This window comes from Plecotus auritus (assembly GCF_963455305.1).
Source record: "Plecotus auritus genome assembly, chromosome: 8".
Classification (NCBI taxonomy): Eukaryota; Metazoa; Chordata; class Mammalia; order Chiroptera; family Vespertilionidae; genus Plecotus; species Plecotus auritus.
In genome coordinates, this window is record NC_137782.1 from 139,048,508 (window position 1) to 139,065,027 (window position 16,520).

Below are 16,520 nucleotides of genomic sequence, written 5' to 3' on the forward strand. Positions count from 1 at the left end.
TTATTGCAAGTGTTTTATAAATTGCTCTTTAGAAGTATAGTTTTTTAGTATAAGGCAGTGGTCAGCAAACTCTTTTGTCAACAGAGCAGCAAACCGCGGCTCGCAAGGTGCATGTGGCTCGTGAGCTGCAGTTTGCCGACCACTGTTATAAGGTATGGCACTTCAACTTTTACATTTCTTTATTCATCTAGTGATTCCCCCACAGAAATCACTATACCGAAATCACACCATTGCTCTCCAGGCATCATACTTGCCAGGTGGTGAAATGGGCTCCTATAACGGGTACTGGCCTGTGAACAGCCTTTAGTTAAGGATCCTCCTACCCTCAACCTGACAGCCTGCTGTAATTACATGATGACAGAAGTAACTTCAGAAATTCCTGACTTCAAGGAGCTCAAATTTATGCAAAGTAACCTCAACCATCAACTATTTTTCTAGTTGTGTCAATCAAGCATTTAGGATGAGCTTAAATAACTTGGGAAAAGAAAATAAAAACACCTCAAAAATTGGATCCTAACCTTTCAATCACCAAGGACTCCTTTTATTAGTTTTTCCACCTCTGGACTGCCAATATTCTGAAGTGCTTTTCCTAACACCTGCTTGCTCTTATTGTAAGCTAACATATAATTCCAGTTAAGCCTTCTGAAATACTGTAAACTATGTGAGGACTGCTATTAGTGATTGGGGAAGCACAAGGTGGATAAAGGATTCTGAGATGGGACTCACTCGATAAATATGTAGTACAGCATCCCTCTCCCACCCCACCCCACCCCACCCCACCCCACCCCCTACCTCACCTAACTGTATCTTTAGAAAAAGGCACAACAATGACATCTTTGTGTTTGTGCAGATCCTCCAGTATTCTAAAAGTTGGATAGGACAGCGAATCTCCACCTTCACCTTGATCATGAAGACCAACTATGTGGTCCCTCACTTTACAACCCTGTTGTACAAGAAACATTAAATTGGAGAGGTTGGTTCATTATAGACACATTCCTTTAAAGATGACTATGTTTTTGTTGTTGTTAATTCTCACCTGAGGATATTTTTTCCATTGCTTTTCAGAGAGAGTGAAAGGGGAGGAGGGAGAGGAAGGGAGGCGGGGGAAGAGAGAGGGGAGGGAAAAGAGAGAGAGAGGGAGGGAGAGAGAGAGAGAGAGAGAGAGAGAGAGAGGTGTTTCTCTCACATCCACTGGTGGCCTCCTACATGCACCCTAAACCAGGGGCTGGTAGCGAACCACTGACCAGGAATTGAACCCAGGATCCTTCGGTTTGAGGGCTGATGCTCTAACCACTTACCCACACTGGCCAAGGCATACGTTTTTGTTCTTCTTTGCCTGGTCATATCAACCATTTTAGCATTTCTCAAGAAAAGAGCATGAGACATAAATGTATACCTAAAGAATATCCAAGAGCATTCATGTAACCACCATCCACGTTAAGAAATAGAGTATTTGCAACACTCCAGGAGTCCCCATGAGCCCATTCTCCAAGGGCCCATACCTGCCTCCTTTCTCCCAAAAGGTAACCTCTGTCCTGCCTTTTATAAGTACTTACTTCTTGTTTTTATCCTTTACCACGTAAGGATGCATCCCTAAATACTACCATTAGTTTTACCTCAGTTGTTTGGTTCAACATTATGTTTTTATGATTCAACCAAAAGAGTTGGGAAATTTGAGAAAGAGCTGCCTCCATTTGTTCTTCCACTCACGTTTCAGCCCACACTAACGTGGCTTCAGGATCCGGGTAAAGCCAAAACAGCTCTTCACACCTATGAATTCCCAGTCAACAAAGCCAAAACACATTTCTTTCATTGTTTTACTTGAGCTCTTATCAATATTTGACATTGTGGACCACTGTCGTTCTTCAAACACTACTCCCTTGACTTTCATGACAACATTCTTCATTTCCCTCCTATTATTCTGGCTATTCCTGATTATTCTTCTTTGTAGCTCATGCTTCTCTAGCCATTAAATGTTGGAGTTTCTCTAGGTTCCACTGTAGGACCTCTGATCTTGTGCTCACCTATACTTGGTGGCTTCAATTATCATTTATTTGCAAGAAGAGTTATAAATTATCTTCAGCCTAGCCACTTCTCTGAGAACACAAACCCATATATTTAACACTCTTTGCCTGGTTACCTCAGAGCATCTCACATTCAAAAAATGTCCAGAACAGAACTCGTTAGCGTATTTCCAAACCTAATTCCCTTCTGTTGTTTCCTCTTCAGTGATTAATACCACCATCTATCAAGGAGTACAAGCATGAAACTGAGTCATCCTTCTCCCTCTATGATATAATCCATCAATCAGTTTTATGTCCTAAATACTGAATTCATTTATTTCTCTTCATTGCCACTACCCTAAGTCCAAGTTACCATCATCATTCTCTAAGGCTATGTAATAACTTCTTCTGGATCCTAATTGCACTCAAGCCATTCTCCACACCACAACTGATATTTTCAAAAACTTGAAATGAAGAAAAAAACTCAAACATGGCCTATGAGGTCCTGTCCGTCCATGGCCTGACATCTCCAGCATCTCCAGCCTTGTCTTGAACTGTCATGTTTTCTGTAACAAGCATGGTTTCTTTCAGTCTCTTATTCACTGTGCTCCTTTTGGACTTGCTGTTTTGAATGGAGGGCTCTTTCCCTTTGTCAACGAAATACCAACTCCTTAAGAAGGCATTCCTTGGCTTCAATGGCCAGGTAAGACCAGTCTATTACAGACATTTATAACTCTGAATACTTGTTCCAACATTTCTTTGTGTGCTTTTTCCCCTTTTGATATTATTACCTGAACTGTAAAGCTCCATTAAGACAGACACTATCTCATTTTATACACTACTCTTTGTCTTGCACAGTGTGTGATACTTCATAAATGTGGGGGATGGGGAGAGATAAAAGTAGGTGTAGAGTCATGAGTATGGGAAATAGAGTTTATTTTTGTATTGTTATTTATTAATTATTGTATTACTAGAGGCCCGGTGCACAAAATTTGTGCACCGGGGGGAGGGTGTCCCTCAGCCCAGCCTGCACCCTCTCCAATCGGGGACCCCTCAAAGGATGTCCGACTGCCCATTTAGGTCCAATCCCAGTAGGATCGGGCCTAAACAGGTAGTGGGACATCCCTCTCACAATCCAGGACTGCAGGCTCCCAACCGCTCACCTGCCTGATTGCCCCTAACTGCTTTTGCCTGCCAGCCTGATCACCCCCTAACCACTCCCCTGCCAGCCTGATCGACGCCTAACTGCTCCCCTGCCAGCCCGATTGCTCCTAACTGCCCTCCCTGCTGGCCCGGTCACCCCTAACTGCTGTCCCTTGCCAGCCTGGTTGCCCCTAACTGCCCTCCTCTGCCAGCCCGATCCCCCCTAACTGCCCTCCCCTACAAGCCTGATTGCCCACAACTGCCCTCCCTTGCCAGCCATCTTGTGTCCACATGGGGGCAGCCATCTTGTGTGTTGGAGTGACGGTCAATTTGTATATTACTCTTTTATTAGATAGGATTTTTCATACAAAAACTGTAAAATTACTTTAGCCCCACCCTGTATTTGTTGATGAGAAAGAGCTTTAGGTTCCTTTCAGCACTCATGAAATTTAATTACATAAGATTTTCAAAAGTGTTAATGATCAAGGACTCTAACCTATGGCAATACCCATGTATTGCACCAAGATGCATGTGCAAGGATGCTCATTGCAATACTGTAATACCATCAATTCTTTACCTTTACCTTTGTAAGCTGGGTAGGATCAAACCGAAGGACCTTCTGGTTACAGCAGGGATAAACTCCAGTGCCCATAGTACTAAGAGAACTGGCTGCAGGAGGATAAACCACTGCTTCTGAGTGATATTGACAATGTGAAAATTCTGTGCAGAGGAAAACCTGAATAAAGAAAAATATAAAATCAATTATTATTCCCACATTGAAATTTACATCTCAAAAATACTTTATTCAAGACCACATATTGTATGTTCCCTTTACATAAAAAGTACGGAAGTGGCAAATCTCTGGAGACACAAAGTAGATTTGTGGTTGCCTGAGGTTGGAGATAAGATTGGGGAGTGGCAGCAAATGGACACAAGCCATCTTTTGGGGGTAATGGGAATGTACTAAAATTGGATGGTGGGGATAGTAACGCAACTCTAAATTTACTAAATTGTATACTTAAAACGAATGAATTTTATGGCATACAATTATCATACCTAATAATAGACAAACATGTAAATTGACTGTACCTCCGCTATGCCCACAGCCAATCAGAGTGAGTATGCAAATTAACCCAACAAAGATGGAGGTTAATTTGCATACGTAGGCGCCCAGCAGCCTGGGTCCCGGGAACTTTCTCAGCACCCAGGTCACTCCGAAGTAGGCCCCCGGGAGTCCTGAGCTACCTGGGAAGGACATGAGCCAGGGGGCTCCTGGGCAGGGGCGGAGCTGAGCATTCGGAGGGAGCTGGGGGTCCCCTGTCCAGGCCCCAAGCCCCGGCCTGAGGCTTGGGGCCTGGGCAGGGGCGGAGCCGGGCTATTGGAGGGAGCTGGGGGTCCCCTGCCCAGGCTCCAAGCCCCGGCCAGAGGCTTGGGCCCTGGGCTGGGGTGGATCAGGGCGATCAGAGGAAGCTGGGGGTCCCCTGTCCAGGCCCAAGTCCGGGCCAGAGGCTTGGGGCCTGGGCAGGGGCAGAGTCAGACGATCGGAGGGAGCTGGGGGTCCCCTGTCCAGGCCCCAAGCCCCGGCCTGAGGGGTGGGGCCTGGGCAGGGGCGGAGCTGGGTGATGGAAGGGAGCTGGGGGGCCCCTGCCCAGGCCCCGAGGCTATAGGCCTGGCAGGGGTGGAGTTGGCGATGGAAGGAAGCTGGGGGTCCCCTGTCCAGGCCCTAAACCCCAGCCAGAGGCTTGGGGCCTGGGCAGGGGCAGAGCCTGGCTATTGGAGGGAGCTGGGGGTCCCCTGTCCAGGCCAGTGGCTTGGGGCCTGGGCAGGGGCAGATCAGGGTGATTGGAGGGAGCTGGGGGGCCCCTGCCCAGGCCCCGAGGCTATAGGCCTGGCAGGGGTGGAGTTGGCGATGGAAGGGAGCTGGGGGTCCCCTGCCCAGGCCCCAAGCCCCGGCCAGAGGCTTGGGGCCTGGGCAGGGGCGGAGCTGGGTGATCAGAGAGGGAGTTGGAGGCCTCTGCCCCAGTCCCCGAGGCTTTTAGCCTTTACAGGGGTGGAGCCGGTGATCGCAGGGAACTGGGGGCCCCTGCCCAGGCCCGGAGGCTTTAGGCCTTGGCAGGGGCAGAGCCAGAGATCGGAGGCGATGGGTGTGAACTACAGAGGAAATACCTTTTCTGACCGCTCACTGGCTAAGCTCCCTGTTTGCCACTGGTAATATTCTTAGTAACTTGGGTATAAGAATCCAAAAAGGTGATCTAGGGTTTTTCCACCACACTCCTGGAGAAAAAAAGGAAGGTCTGCTGCTGGAGGACTAAGAAATGTCATATCCTGCCCTAGGCGGTTTGGCTCAGTGGATAATGCCTAGGCCTGCCGACCGCAGGGTCTGGGTTCAATTCTGTTCAAGGGCATGTACCTAGGTTGCAGGCTCCTCCCTGGCTGGGGTCCAGGTCAGGGCTCATGCAGGAGGCAACCAATCAAAGTGTTCCTCTCACTTTGATGTTTCTCTCTGTCTTTCCCTTTCTCTTCCACATTCTCTAAAAATCAATGGAAACATATCCTCAGGTGAGGATAAAAAAAATAAAGAAATGTCATATCCCATGAAAGACACATCTTGAAAATGCCTAAAGAAAGTTGTCATTTTTTCATGGTGAAGGGACCAGAGTCCATGTTGATGAAAACACCTTGGTGGCTGCGGTGACTGGCAGTGGCTGCAGCAGCGGTGTGATGGGGCTGGTGCCTTCCCCTGATCAGCCCGGTAGCCTCAGTAGGACATCCTCTGAGGGCTCCCAGTATGTGAGAGGGGGCAGGCTGGGCTGAGGGACTGCCCCCCAGTGCACGAATTTCATGCACCGGGCCCCTAGTACCTCAATAAAGTTATTAAAAAGAAAGACCAACAACACTTTACTCAAAATTCAGATGAATTAATTGATCTTGATGTACATCTAATTTTACAATTAGCCAATCATATAAAAAGTTTCCAGTGAAAATAAGGAAATAAAATTTTGCCTTGACCATTCTTTGCTTATTTTTAAGATAAATATTTAGCATTAGTATTAATGAAAACAATGGAGTAACTTTGAATCATTGGTAAAGGAACATCAAGGTTTAATTATAAAATAAACGTTTTAAAAAAGTAATAAACTGTTAGAATTACATTTACCATGCAATCCAGGTATGTTTATAAGTTGGTAAAATAATTTAAAGTAACAAAATTAATCATTTTAAGCACTGATCTTTATTTTTGTTAATCCTTACCCAAAGATATTTTCCATTGATTTTTATTTATTTTATTTTTTGATCATATATTTATATATGTATTTTATTGATTTCAGAGAGGAAGGGAGAGAGAGATAGAAACATCAATGACGAAAATCATTGATTGGCTGCCTCCTGCAAGTCCCCCACTGGGGATTGAGCCTGCAACCTGGGCATGTGCCCTTGATTGAAATTGAACCTGGGATTCTTCAGTCCAAAGGCCGACTCTCTATCCACTGAGCCAAACCAGCTAGGGCTCCATTGATTTTTAGAGAGAATGGAACAAAGAGGGAGAGACAGAGAGAGAAACATTGATGTGAGAGAGATACGTTGATTGGATGCCTCCTGCACGCACCCTGACCAGGGCCAGGGATAGAGCCTACAACGAGGTACATGCCCTTGACCAGAATTGAACCTGGGACCCTTTAGTCCATAGGCCAGCACTCTGTCCACTGAGCCAAACTGGCTAGGGCTAAGCACTGATCTTGAACACAAAGGCAAAAAAGGATAATCTATAATTCAGAATTCTTACTTGTTAGTTCTAGTTATGATTTTCAAACAATTTTTAATTAAAATTTTTTGAGTCTGATAAAAGCTATAAGGTATACACTTATATACAAAGTATTTAGCATACAAATTATTTTTTGAGCTTATGAACTCTCCATAATAAATGTTAAATGCTATAAATAAAATCAATATTCAATTTTCTATAACAAAGAAAAAAATGCCTCAAATTTTCTATGTTCTGACAAGCTAAACAAGTCAGGTTTTAGAAGTGATATGCTGTTACACATAACAAGTTTACAAAAAACAAAAACGCCAACTTGACAATATCAAGCGCTAGTGAAGATGTGGAGCAACTAGACCTCTCAGACACAGCTGGGAGGAATGCAAGTTCAGGACTTTGGAAAACTGTTAGGATCACATTTACCATGCAATCCAGCAATCCTACTTCTAGGTTACCCAAGAGGAATAAAAATCTATATTTACATAAAAGCCTGTAGGAAATGTTTATAGTTGCTTTCTTCATAATAGTCCCAAACTAGAAACACATACAAAGTTCTTCACTGGTGAATGGATAAACACTTCAAGTCCATTTTACTAGATAAAAAAGGCTGGACTCAAAAAGTAAAAAATGGTATAATAGTATCTGTATGACATTTTGGAAGACACTTAAAACAAGTGTCAAAGTTATAAAGACACTTAAACAAGTCAGTGATTGCCAGAGTCGGGGGTGGGAGAAGGAACTGACTACAAACGGGCACAAGAAATTTTTAGAGTGATGGAAGTGGTCTGTTTTGATTGTGGTGGTAGTTACATAACTGTGTTTGTCAAACCTCTTAAAAGGAACTGATTTTACTGTATAAAGGTAAATTTTACTGTATATAAATTATACTTCAATAAATCGAATTTTTTAAAGATATTTTATTAATTTTGATTTTTTACAGAGAGGAAGGGAGAGGGATAGAGTTAGAAACATCATGAGAGAGAAACATCAATCAGCTGCCTCCTGCACACCTACTACTGGGTATGTGCCCACAACCAAGGTACATGCCCTTGACGGGAATCGAACCTGGGACACTTGAGTCTGCAGGCCGACGCTCTATCCACTGGGCCAAAGCGGTTAGGGCATTAAATCCAATTTTTAAAAATTGAGGGAACATAGGGAGTCCATTGGATATAAACCTATACAGTTTGAGAAATCTCACTCTGAAGGTTTTAATAAGCAGCTCTTCCTTCGCTCTACTTAAAATCATTACTCAAGTGAGAGAGGAAAATTACTGGGGGCAGGGAGACATTAGGGAGTCATAAAAAATTTTATGTGGCCCTGGCCAGTTTGGTTCAGTGGATAGAGTGTTGGCCTGCAGACTGAAAGGTCCCAGGTTCGATTCCGGTCGAGGGCATGTGCCCAGGTTTCAGGCTCAATCCCCAGTAGGGGGTGTGCAGGAGGCAGCTGATCAATGACTCTCTCATCATTGATGTTTCTCTCTCTCTCCCTCTTCTTTCCTCTCTGAAATCAATACAAATATATTAAAAAATTTTTCATGTAGAACACTCTGAATTTATACATAAGCCTAATTAGGAATGATTTTGACCTATAAAGATCTGTTTATTCTATAAAAGGATTTATTATAGGTATCTTCACATAGGAAGCTTTCTTGTGCTTTTATTACAGACTTCATTTATTAAAAAATGAACAAAACCTTTTTGGGAACACAGCCGTTATAACAAGAAGGGCATATATCAATCGCATCCTATCTGCAAATGTGTTTCTAAAGAAATGTATGGGCTACTGTTCATATATATATGTATTTAAATATATTTTATTGATTTTTTACAGAGAGGAAGGGAGAGGTATAGAGAGTTAGAAACATCAATGAGAGAGAAACATCGATCAGCTGCCTCCTGCACGCCCCCTATTGGGGATGTGCCCGCAATCAAGGTACATGCCCTTGACCGGAATCGAACCTGGGACCCTTGAGTCCGCAGGCCAACGCTCTATTCACTGAGCCAAACCGGTTAGGGCTACCGTTTATATTTGATGTTTGACTTTTAAATGAAAATAAAGGTGACAGCCCAGTTCAGTACTCTCCACCTGGCAAGGAAGAGTATTTGGCACATTAGTATGTGCTCATGAAAATGTTACAAAGATAAGCTTCGAGAAAGCAAAGTGATATTAAAGAAAGGTAAAATTAATTTAAAATAAATAAGTACAAGTAAAAAATAAAGAAATATATGGGCTAACAGAGAAACAGTTTAGCTGGAAATAATTGGAAAAATTTATTTCGTCACTTGTAACCTGTTGGTTTTCTAAAAATTCAGCAAGTCACTGATTGTTTCAACAATGAAAATAAAGAGGAAGAAGAAACATAGTAAGAGAAATTAAGTCAGATGTAAGCAATGTTTAATAGAACCGCTTTTGCCACTAATTTCTTAAAAAGATGTTAGATATTGTCAAAACACATCCAAACATACTAATTAAATAGCATATACCAAAAGAACCTGCTCTCAATGTTTGCAGAGGAGGATTTATTTTTAAAAACTCACCTGAAAACACCTTGAACAAGTTAGCCAGTTGACTGTTCCCCACAAGCGCCAATATACATCTCTCCAAGATTTTAATTCTTCAAAAAGACTATTCAAATACTCATGAACATCCCAAGTCTTATCTCTGGTGAAAGAGCATCAATTGTTATATTATTTTTACAATAAATCAATATTAACAATTGTTTAGAGCAAATGTTTTTAAATTTGTGGCTTATATCCAAGAATATTCCCTGATGGTTGTAGAATGGACTGAACAGTAGATAAAATATCATTTGGGAGTCTGTTTATGCTTTATTTTTCTGTGGATAACAGGAAAAGGTATGAATGGTTGAATGCCAAATTATTTTGCTAAGCTACATAAAGGATTATAAGTTAAATACAGTTTGAGGAGGCTAACATTTGGGACTTCGACATATGTTGTTTTATTCTAATTATACAAATTATATAATAAGTTGTTAATTATGGGTGATTCTAAACATTTCATTAATGTGTTTATATTATTCTCAAGAGGTATTTTTTAGTAATTGAATAATATAGTAATATACATTCAGGTCTTGGTAATAAACATTTTTATGTTAAGATCAACTTTAAAAATAGCAAAGGCACCTGGCTGACATGGCTCAGTGGTTAAGCATTGACCTATGAACGAGGAGGTCACGGTTTGATTCCTGGTGAGGGGCACATGCCTGGGTTGCAGGCTCGATCCCCAGTGTGGGGAGTGCAGGAGGCAGCCGATCAATGATTCTCTCTCATTATTAATGTTTCTATCTCTCCCTCTCCCTTCCTCTCTGAAATCAATAAAAAATATATTTTAAAAAATAGCAAAGGCTTAAAACCCTATTTGCTATGGTCATATGTAATTCAAGTTCCTATTTTTTCCCCAAGTCCCTTAATTTTTTCAGACTTTTGCTATTTTTGTCCTTAGTTCAACAAATAACAAAATGACATCATGTTATTGCAAATTACATAGGCACATCTGTTTTAAGTTAGAGACAATTTTTAAAAATGCCTTCAACAGCTGACTTGCTGGAAAATACTTTGAATAAAATAAAAATGGATGCTGAAGTCAACAATTTTTTTCACATAGTTACCACTGTCAGAATATATATAGAATACATAATAGTTATTGCTATCAGAATGGAAATAATTTTAAAAATAATTTAAAATTGATCTTAGAGAGAGGAAGGAGAGAGAAAGAGAAAGAGGGAGGGAGGGAGTGTGGGAGGGAGGGAGAGAAGGAGGGAGGGGAGAGAGAGAGAGAGAGAGACAGAGAGAGAGAGAGAGACAGAGAGAGAGAGAGAGAGAGAGAGAGAGAGAGAGAGAGAGAGAGAGAGAAACACTGGCCAGGGCAGAATGGACATAATTTTTTTTTTTTATCCTCACCTGAGGGTATTTTTCTATTGATTTTTAGAGAGTGGAAGAGCAAGGGAAAGACAGAGAAATATCAATGTGAGAGAAATACATCGACTGGTTGCCTCCTGCATGAGCCCTGACTGACCAGGGCCCGGGCCAGGGAGGAGCCTGCAACCTACCCTTGACCGACATCGAACCTGGGACCCTTCAGTCCACAGGCTGATTCTCTATCCACTGAGCCAAACTGGCTAGGGCCAGAATGGACATAATTTTAAAAATATGAATCAAGTCTCAAGACAAAATAGTATAAAATCCCAGGTGCTTACAATAACTAAGAAAGATTCCCTGATTATTGTATGGAGAGAAAAATGAACATTTTAAAGTTGACTGTGCTATTCGTATTAAGATCAAATGTGTTTTCTGTACTTCCGTTTTAAAGTTTAAACTATGAAATCTAACATTTGTAGTTTTTTTCTTTAGTAAAAGTAGTGCACATTTTTAATGTAGAAAAAAGAACTAGCACAAAGAAAATTAAAACCATCCATAATACTATCACTCAACGATAACACCGTTAACATTTTAGTGAGCATGTTTCTAGTTTTGTTTTATAACCTGTTCTTCTTTTCACTTAATTTACCACTAACAACTTTATATGTAAGTATATATTCCTTTACAACATTATTCTCAAAGGCTGCACATTAAGAATTGATTAGCTGTGCTTTATATATATTACTGTATAGATATTTTAGTTTGTTTAATCATTTGGGTGTTTCCCTTTTAAAATTTAAACAACATAGCAATAAATGTCCTTATTAAGTGCTTTCACAAATCCAATATTACCTCTTTGTGTTAAATCCTAGGAGTAGGATATATTTGAAAGTTTTTGCTTTCTTGAGACATACCATTTTACAACACTCTCCCTCCAACTCAGAATGAGAACTGGTTTTAAACTTAAAGGGGAATAAAAAAGAACTATGTATTAATGGAATACTGAAAAAGTATGAAGAATACACAGGTTATGGAATATTCAATTTCAAAGACAATTTTCCTCATTTACAAAAATTCACCTGAAAGTAAACTTGGTTCTCTTGTCAAGTTCAAGGTAACATTTGTATAGATAACTAAAATCTGTTAGTCAAAAGAAATAATTGTAATGGTACTGATCAAAGTATCTTTTGAGATAAATACACAACCATTTTTACTCTTTTAAAACTTAAAAACAAACAAACAAACAAACAAAAAAACTTAAAAATATACTTACCCAGTCAATAAGACATAGCCTTTAAAACTATTTTGTTTTGGAAATGGCATCTCTCTATATCAGTGGTTCCCAACCTTTTTTTGGCCATGCCCCACCTAAGCATCTCTACAATCCTGATGCCTACACTGTGACATATAATTCTTATTCAAAAAGTGAACTCCTATTCATGCGGAGGAAGCCTAAAAGGCCCTTAACTTGGTCTAAACAAGCTTCCAAAGAGCATGGCATCCATGAGAGAGAAAAATAAAAGAACGAAAGGACAGCTGAAGTACTGAGGAAGAAATCACTAAGAAATTGTTAAAAATAATAATAATATGAAGTGATATGAAAAAATAGCAAATAAAGTTTCAAAACATATAATAGAGAACTGAAATGCATAAATATGTCACAATATATATTTACATACTGTATATGAGGCCCCTAGAACCATAAGAAATGCAAAAAATTCATAGTTAATAACTCCTTCTCAAATTGCCCCCGCTGTGGGGCGTGTGCCCCACGTTGGGAACCACTGCTCTAAATCAAAGTTGGATCACATGCAGAAAATATATCCTATTCCTTATAGGAGTAGTTATGCTTCTATAAATACACTAGTAATTCACATTTAAAAAGCTTTATTTTATTTTCACTACACCTTATGTGAATATACACAATATTTCCATGTCGATCCACATTGATTTTTCCAGGAATGCAAGAAATTCTTCTTTCTGTTTCTTTTGTTAAAAGTTTCTTACACAAACAGCATCTATAACAAAAATTGATACAAAAACATACAAGAAGGAAAATGTAAATATAGTAAATTAAAGATTTTAGCTGCATCATACAGCCTACCAAAGAAAAACATGCCACCATACCTGTACAGTGTCGCTGCAGTATTCCGAGAATCTGGGTTCAAGTACTCAGGATCAAATAGTCTCTCAATCTTCTTACAAAACAGTTTACTATTAACAACAAATGACCAAGTTAATTTCCTTTATTTATTTTACTAAAGTTACTTCATAGTAATGAAAACAAATGCTGACCTATCTGCAGAAAATAAGATTAATAAATCCTTAGATTTATTAATTCTCTTTGGGAATTTACAAATTAATTCTCCTAATGAGAACTGCTTGATCAAGAATCTATTTCCATAAGAAAAATAAGACTGATGAAAATATCAGAAAAATATCTACCTCTCTTTTAGTCTTTTGTTACGGTAATATTCAAGATTGAAGATTTTGGAAATTTAACAATTCTAGGTCTACCAACAACTCAGTATCGGTAGTGATAAATACACAACCATCTTTTATTCTTTTAAAACTTAAAAATATACTGATATTTACCCAAAAATATACTTATAATTGCCTTTAAAACTAAATATGCGATCATCTATGTACTCTTCAACCCTTGACTGACCCGCTCCCTCTGGAGGCCGGGCAATGTCTCTTAAGGCCAGTGGAGCAGAGAGAGAAAAGGGGGACCACACGCTCTTGGAAGCTGACACTGAATGTGTAGAGGTGGGTGCAGGTCCTCCACAGCAGAGAAGGTCCATTTTGAGGTCCAGTGCCACCCTCAAGTGGGACAGGTGGCCACAACGGAGGGGGCCCTCTCAGGACTGGACACAGCCCAGTACTGCCCATCGTTGAGCTGCAGTGCCCACACACCCTCCTTGGGAGTGAAGGGCGTGATCTTTAGCAACTTAACTGCTCTGAACCTTGTTTTCTCATCCATAAAATGGGGTTAATAATTCTAAATTCGTAAGTTTTTAGGAGGGTTAAATGAGATGTTTTTAAAGAGTGCCAGACATAGCATTAAGCATTCAATAAATATTAATACTTTATTAATATGCATAATATGACTGAATTTTCTAATTAAACTAACTGCCATTAATTCCAAGTGTACCATTCTATCTCCATTTTCCCTCATGTAAGAGCTGCTATTAAAGTCCAGATCCAGATTTAGGACCCTGATCCTATTTTTAAGTATTTAGCTCTTAGATAATTCCCCTTTGTCTCATTTCCCTTAATGACTAAACTCTTGGATCAATCCCTACATTATCAATTCCTCCCACTCTAATGAATCATCCTGGTCAGCAAATAAACATAATCTCTCCTTTAAAAAAATGGCCCGGACCACGTGGCTCAGTGGCTGAGCATCAACCTATGAACCAGGAGGTCAAGGTCTGATTCCCAGGTCAGGGCACATGCCCAGGTTTCAGGCTCCACCCCCAGTAGAGGGTGTGCAGGAGGCAGCCGATCAATGATTCTCTCTCATCATTGATGTTTCTCTCTCTCTCCCTCTCCCTTCTTCTCTGAACTTAATAAAAATATATTGTAAAAATACATCTGGAAAAAATCTATCTAAATCCATCTGGACACATTTCTGTCCTCTCCTTACTCTACATGTGACAGCATTCTACACATTTGATCACTTAACTACTTCCTCCTGTTTGAAAGCCTTTCCTTCAACCCATTGGCTCCTTCTTCTCAGGCCCCTCACTGGCTACACTCCTCTGTTGAACATCTAACTAAATAAATTTAATAAAAAATGAAAAGTATCTTTCCACTGAAAATTATAAAACATTGCTACAATAAATGGGGGGTTACACCATGTTCATGGGTTGAATGACTCAATATTATTAAGATGTCAAATCTTCACAAATGTACAGGTTCAATATTAACCCCAAATTATTCTAGCAGGTGTAGGGGTGTGTGTGTGTGTGTGTGTGTGTGTGTGTGAGAGAGAGAGAGAGAGAGAGCGAGAGCGAGAGCGAGAGAGAGAGAGAGAGAGAAAGATGGCCAGGCTGATTTTTATAAAATTTTAAAAATATATATATATTTTATTAATTTCAGAGAGGAAGGGCGAGAGATAGAGAGACAGAAACATCAATGATGAGAGAGAATCATTGATTGGCTGCCTCCTGCATGCCCACTAGTGGGGGAATCAAGCCCGCAACCTGGGCATGTGCCCTTGGCCAGAATCGAACCTGGGACCCTCTAGTCTGCTGGCTGATGCTTTATCCACTGAGCCAAACCAGCTAGGTGCTTATAAAATTTATATGGAAATGCAAGAGACCTAAAATGGCTAAAGCAGTAATCTTGAAGAAAGGCATAGTTGGAGAATTTAGATAACAAAGAATATTGTAAAGCTACTACAATTAAGACAATGTGCTACTGATATAAGTATCCACAAAGAAATCAACAGAAAATGCAGAATTCAGAAACAAAACTCACATATATATATTCACCTGATTTATAATAAAGGTGCCACTGCAATTCAGTGGAGAAAGGTTTGCTAGGAAATTTCATCCAGTTCCATGGTTTCAAACCTCATCTATGCTTATTTATATATTTCTGTTTTAAGCCCCGACCTTTGACCTGAACTTCAGCTATCCAACTATCTACTTGCCATCCTAACTGATGTCTAAAAATATATTAAATATATACTTTTAGGTCATTAAATCATCTTAACATAACCCAAACCCATTTCTTGATTTCCTTCACTTCAATTTTTCCACTCTCTGCGGATGACATTACCATCTACTTAGTTGCTCAACCTTAAAGCCTAGTAATTACCCTAAAACACTCTCTTCCTACATCATTCCATAGGAAAAATCTGCCAAATCTAATGACCTACTTGAATCCATCTATTTCCTTCCAACTCCATTGCTTCCACTCTAGTCCCAACACTTCCCTCTCTCACCAGACTGCTGCATTAACTTCCTAGTAGGTCTCCTTGCTTCTTATATCCTTTTTACTAGAGGCCTGGTGCATGAAAATTCATGCACTGGAGCGTGGGGGTCCCTCAGCCCAGCCTGCCCCTCTCACAGTCCGGGAGCCCTCAGGGGTGGGAGGTGACCCAGTGATCAGGGGAAGGCGATGCCCCATCACACCTCTGCTGCTGCCACTGCTGGCAGTGCAAGCCTCGGCTGGCCCTGGTTACCTGAGCCTCGGGTGGCCCTGGACAGCTGGGCAGCCGCCATCCGAGGCTTGCCTGTGCCTTGGGCCAGCCCTGGGTGGCTGGGGGGCTGACAGGACTGGGGGGCTCCAGTGGCCGGGCTTGCCTGGGGGTAGGCCTGGCCTTGCCACACACCTGCCACCCCGGTGGGGCTGAGGGGACTAGGCGCCGCCATCTTGTGGCTGTGGGCGCCACCATCTTTGAGGGCGTGACAGTCAATTAGCATATTCCCTCTTTATTAGATAGGATAGTCTATTCGCCACATAGAAAACAAAATGATCTTTTTAACAAATCAGATAATGCCACTCCTCTGCTGCCAACGACTACTGCTGACCCCTCCTCATGCCACTCTTCCCCTTTATACTAAGGCCAGTTTTAATAATTACATAATTCACTGCCACAGTAAGCTCATATATACATTATACAAAATAACTAATTTAATTACTAATATATATCTTGGGCAAGTGGCTCTGGATAAATTTTACTTTATTTAAAATAAAATGGAAATATATTTTTAAATGTAA

The 16,520-nt window shown here is 40.8% G+C and overlaps 1 protein-coding gene across 4 annotated transcripts in view; it reads right to left on the reverse strand.

The window, feature by feature from the left end:
- The window catches only part of SANBR (SANT and BTB domain regulator of CSR), a 49,861-nt gene that overhangs the window by 15,570 nt on the left and 17,771 nt on the right, over window positions 1-16,520 (reverse strand). For all 4 annotated transcript variants that reach the window (XM_080686730.1, XM_080686731.1, XM_080686729.1 and 1 more), the window contains 5 exons: window positions 12,915-13,001; window positions 12,695-12,805; window positions 9,447-9,570; window positions 3,730-3,882; window positions 798-943 (listed from right to left, as the gene is read on the reverse strand). In XM_080686730.1, the coding sequence (XP_080542856.1) occupies window positions 798-943; window positions 3,730-3,882; window positions 9,447-9,570; window positions 12,695-12,805; window positions 12,915-13,001 (621 nt within the window). The remainder of the gene's footprint in view (window positions 1-797; window positions 944-3,729; window positions 3,883-9,446; window positions 9,571-12,694; window positions 12,806-12,914; window positions 13,002-16,520) is intronic.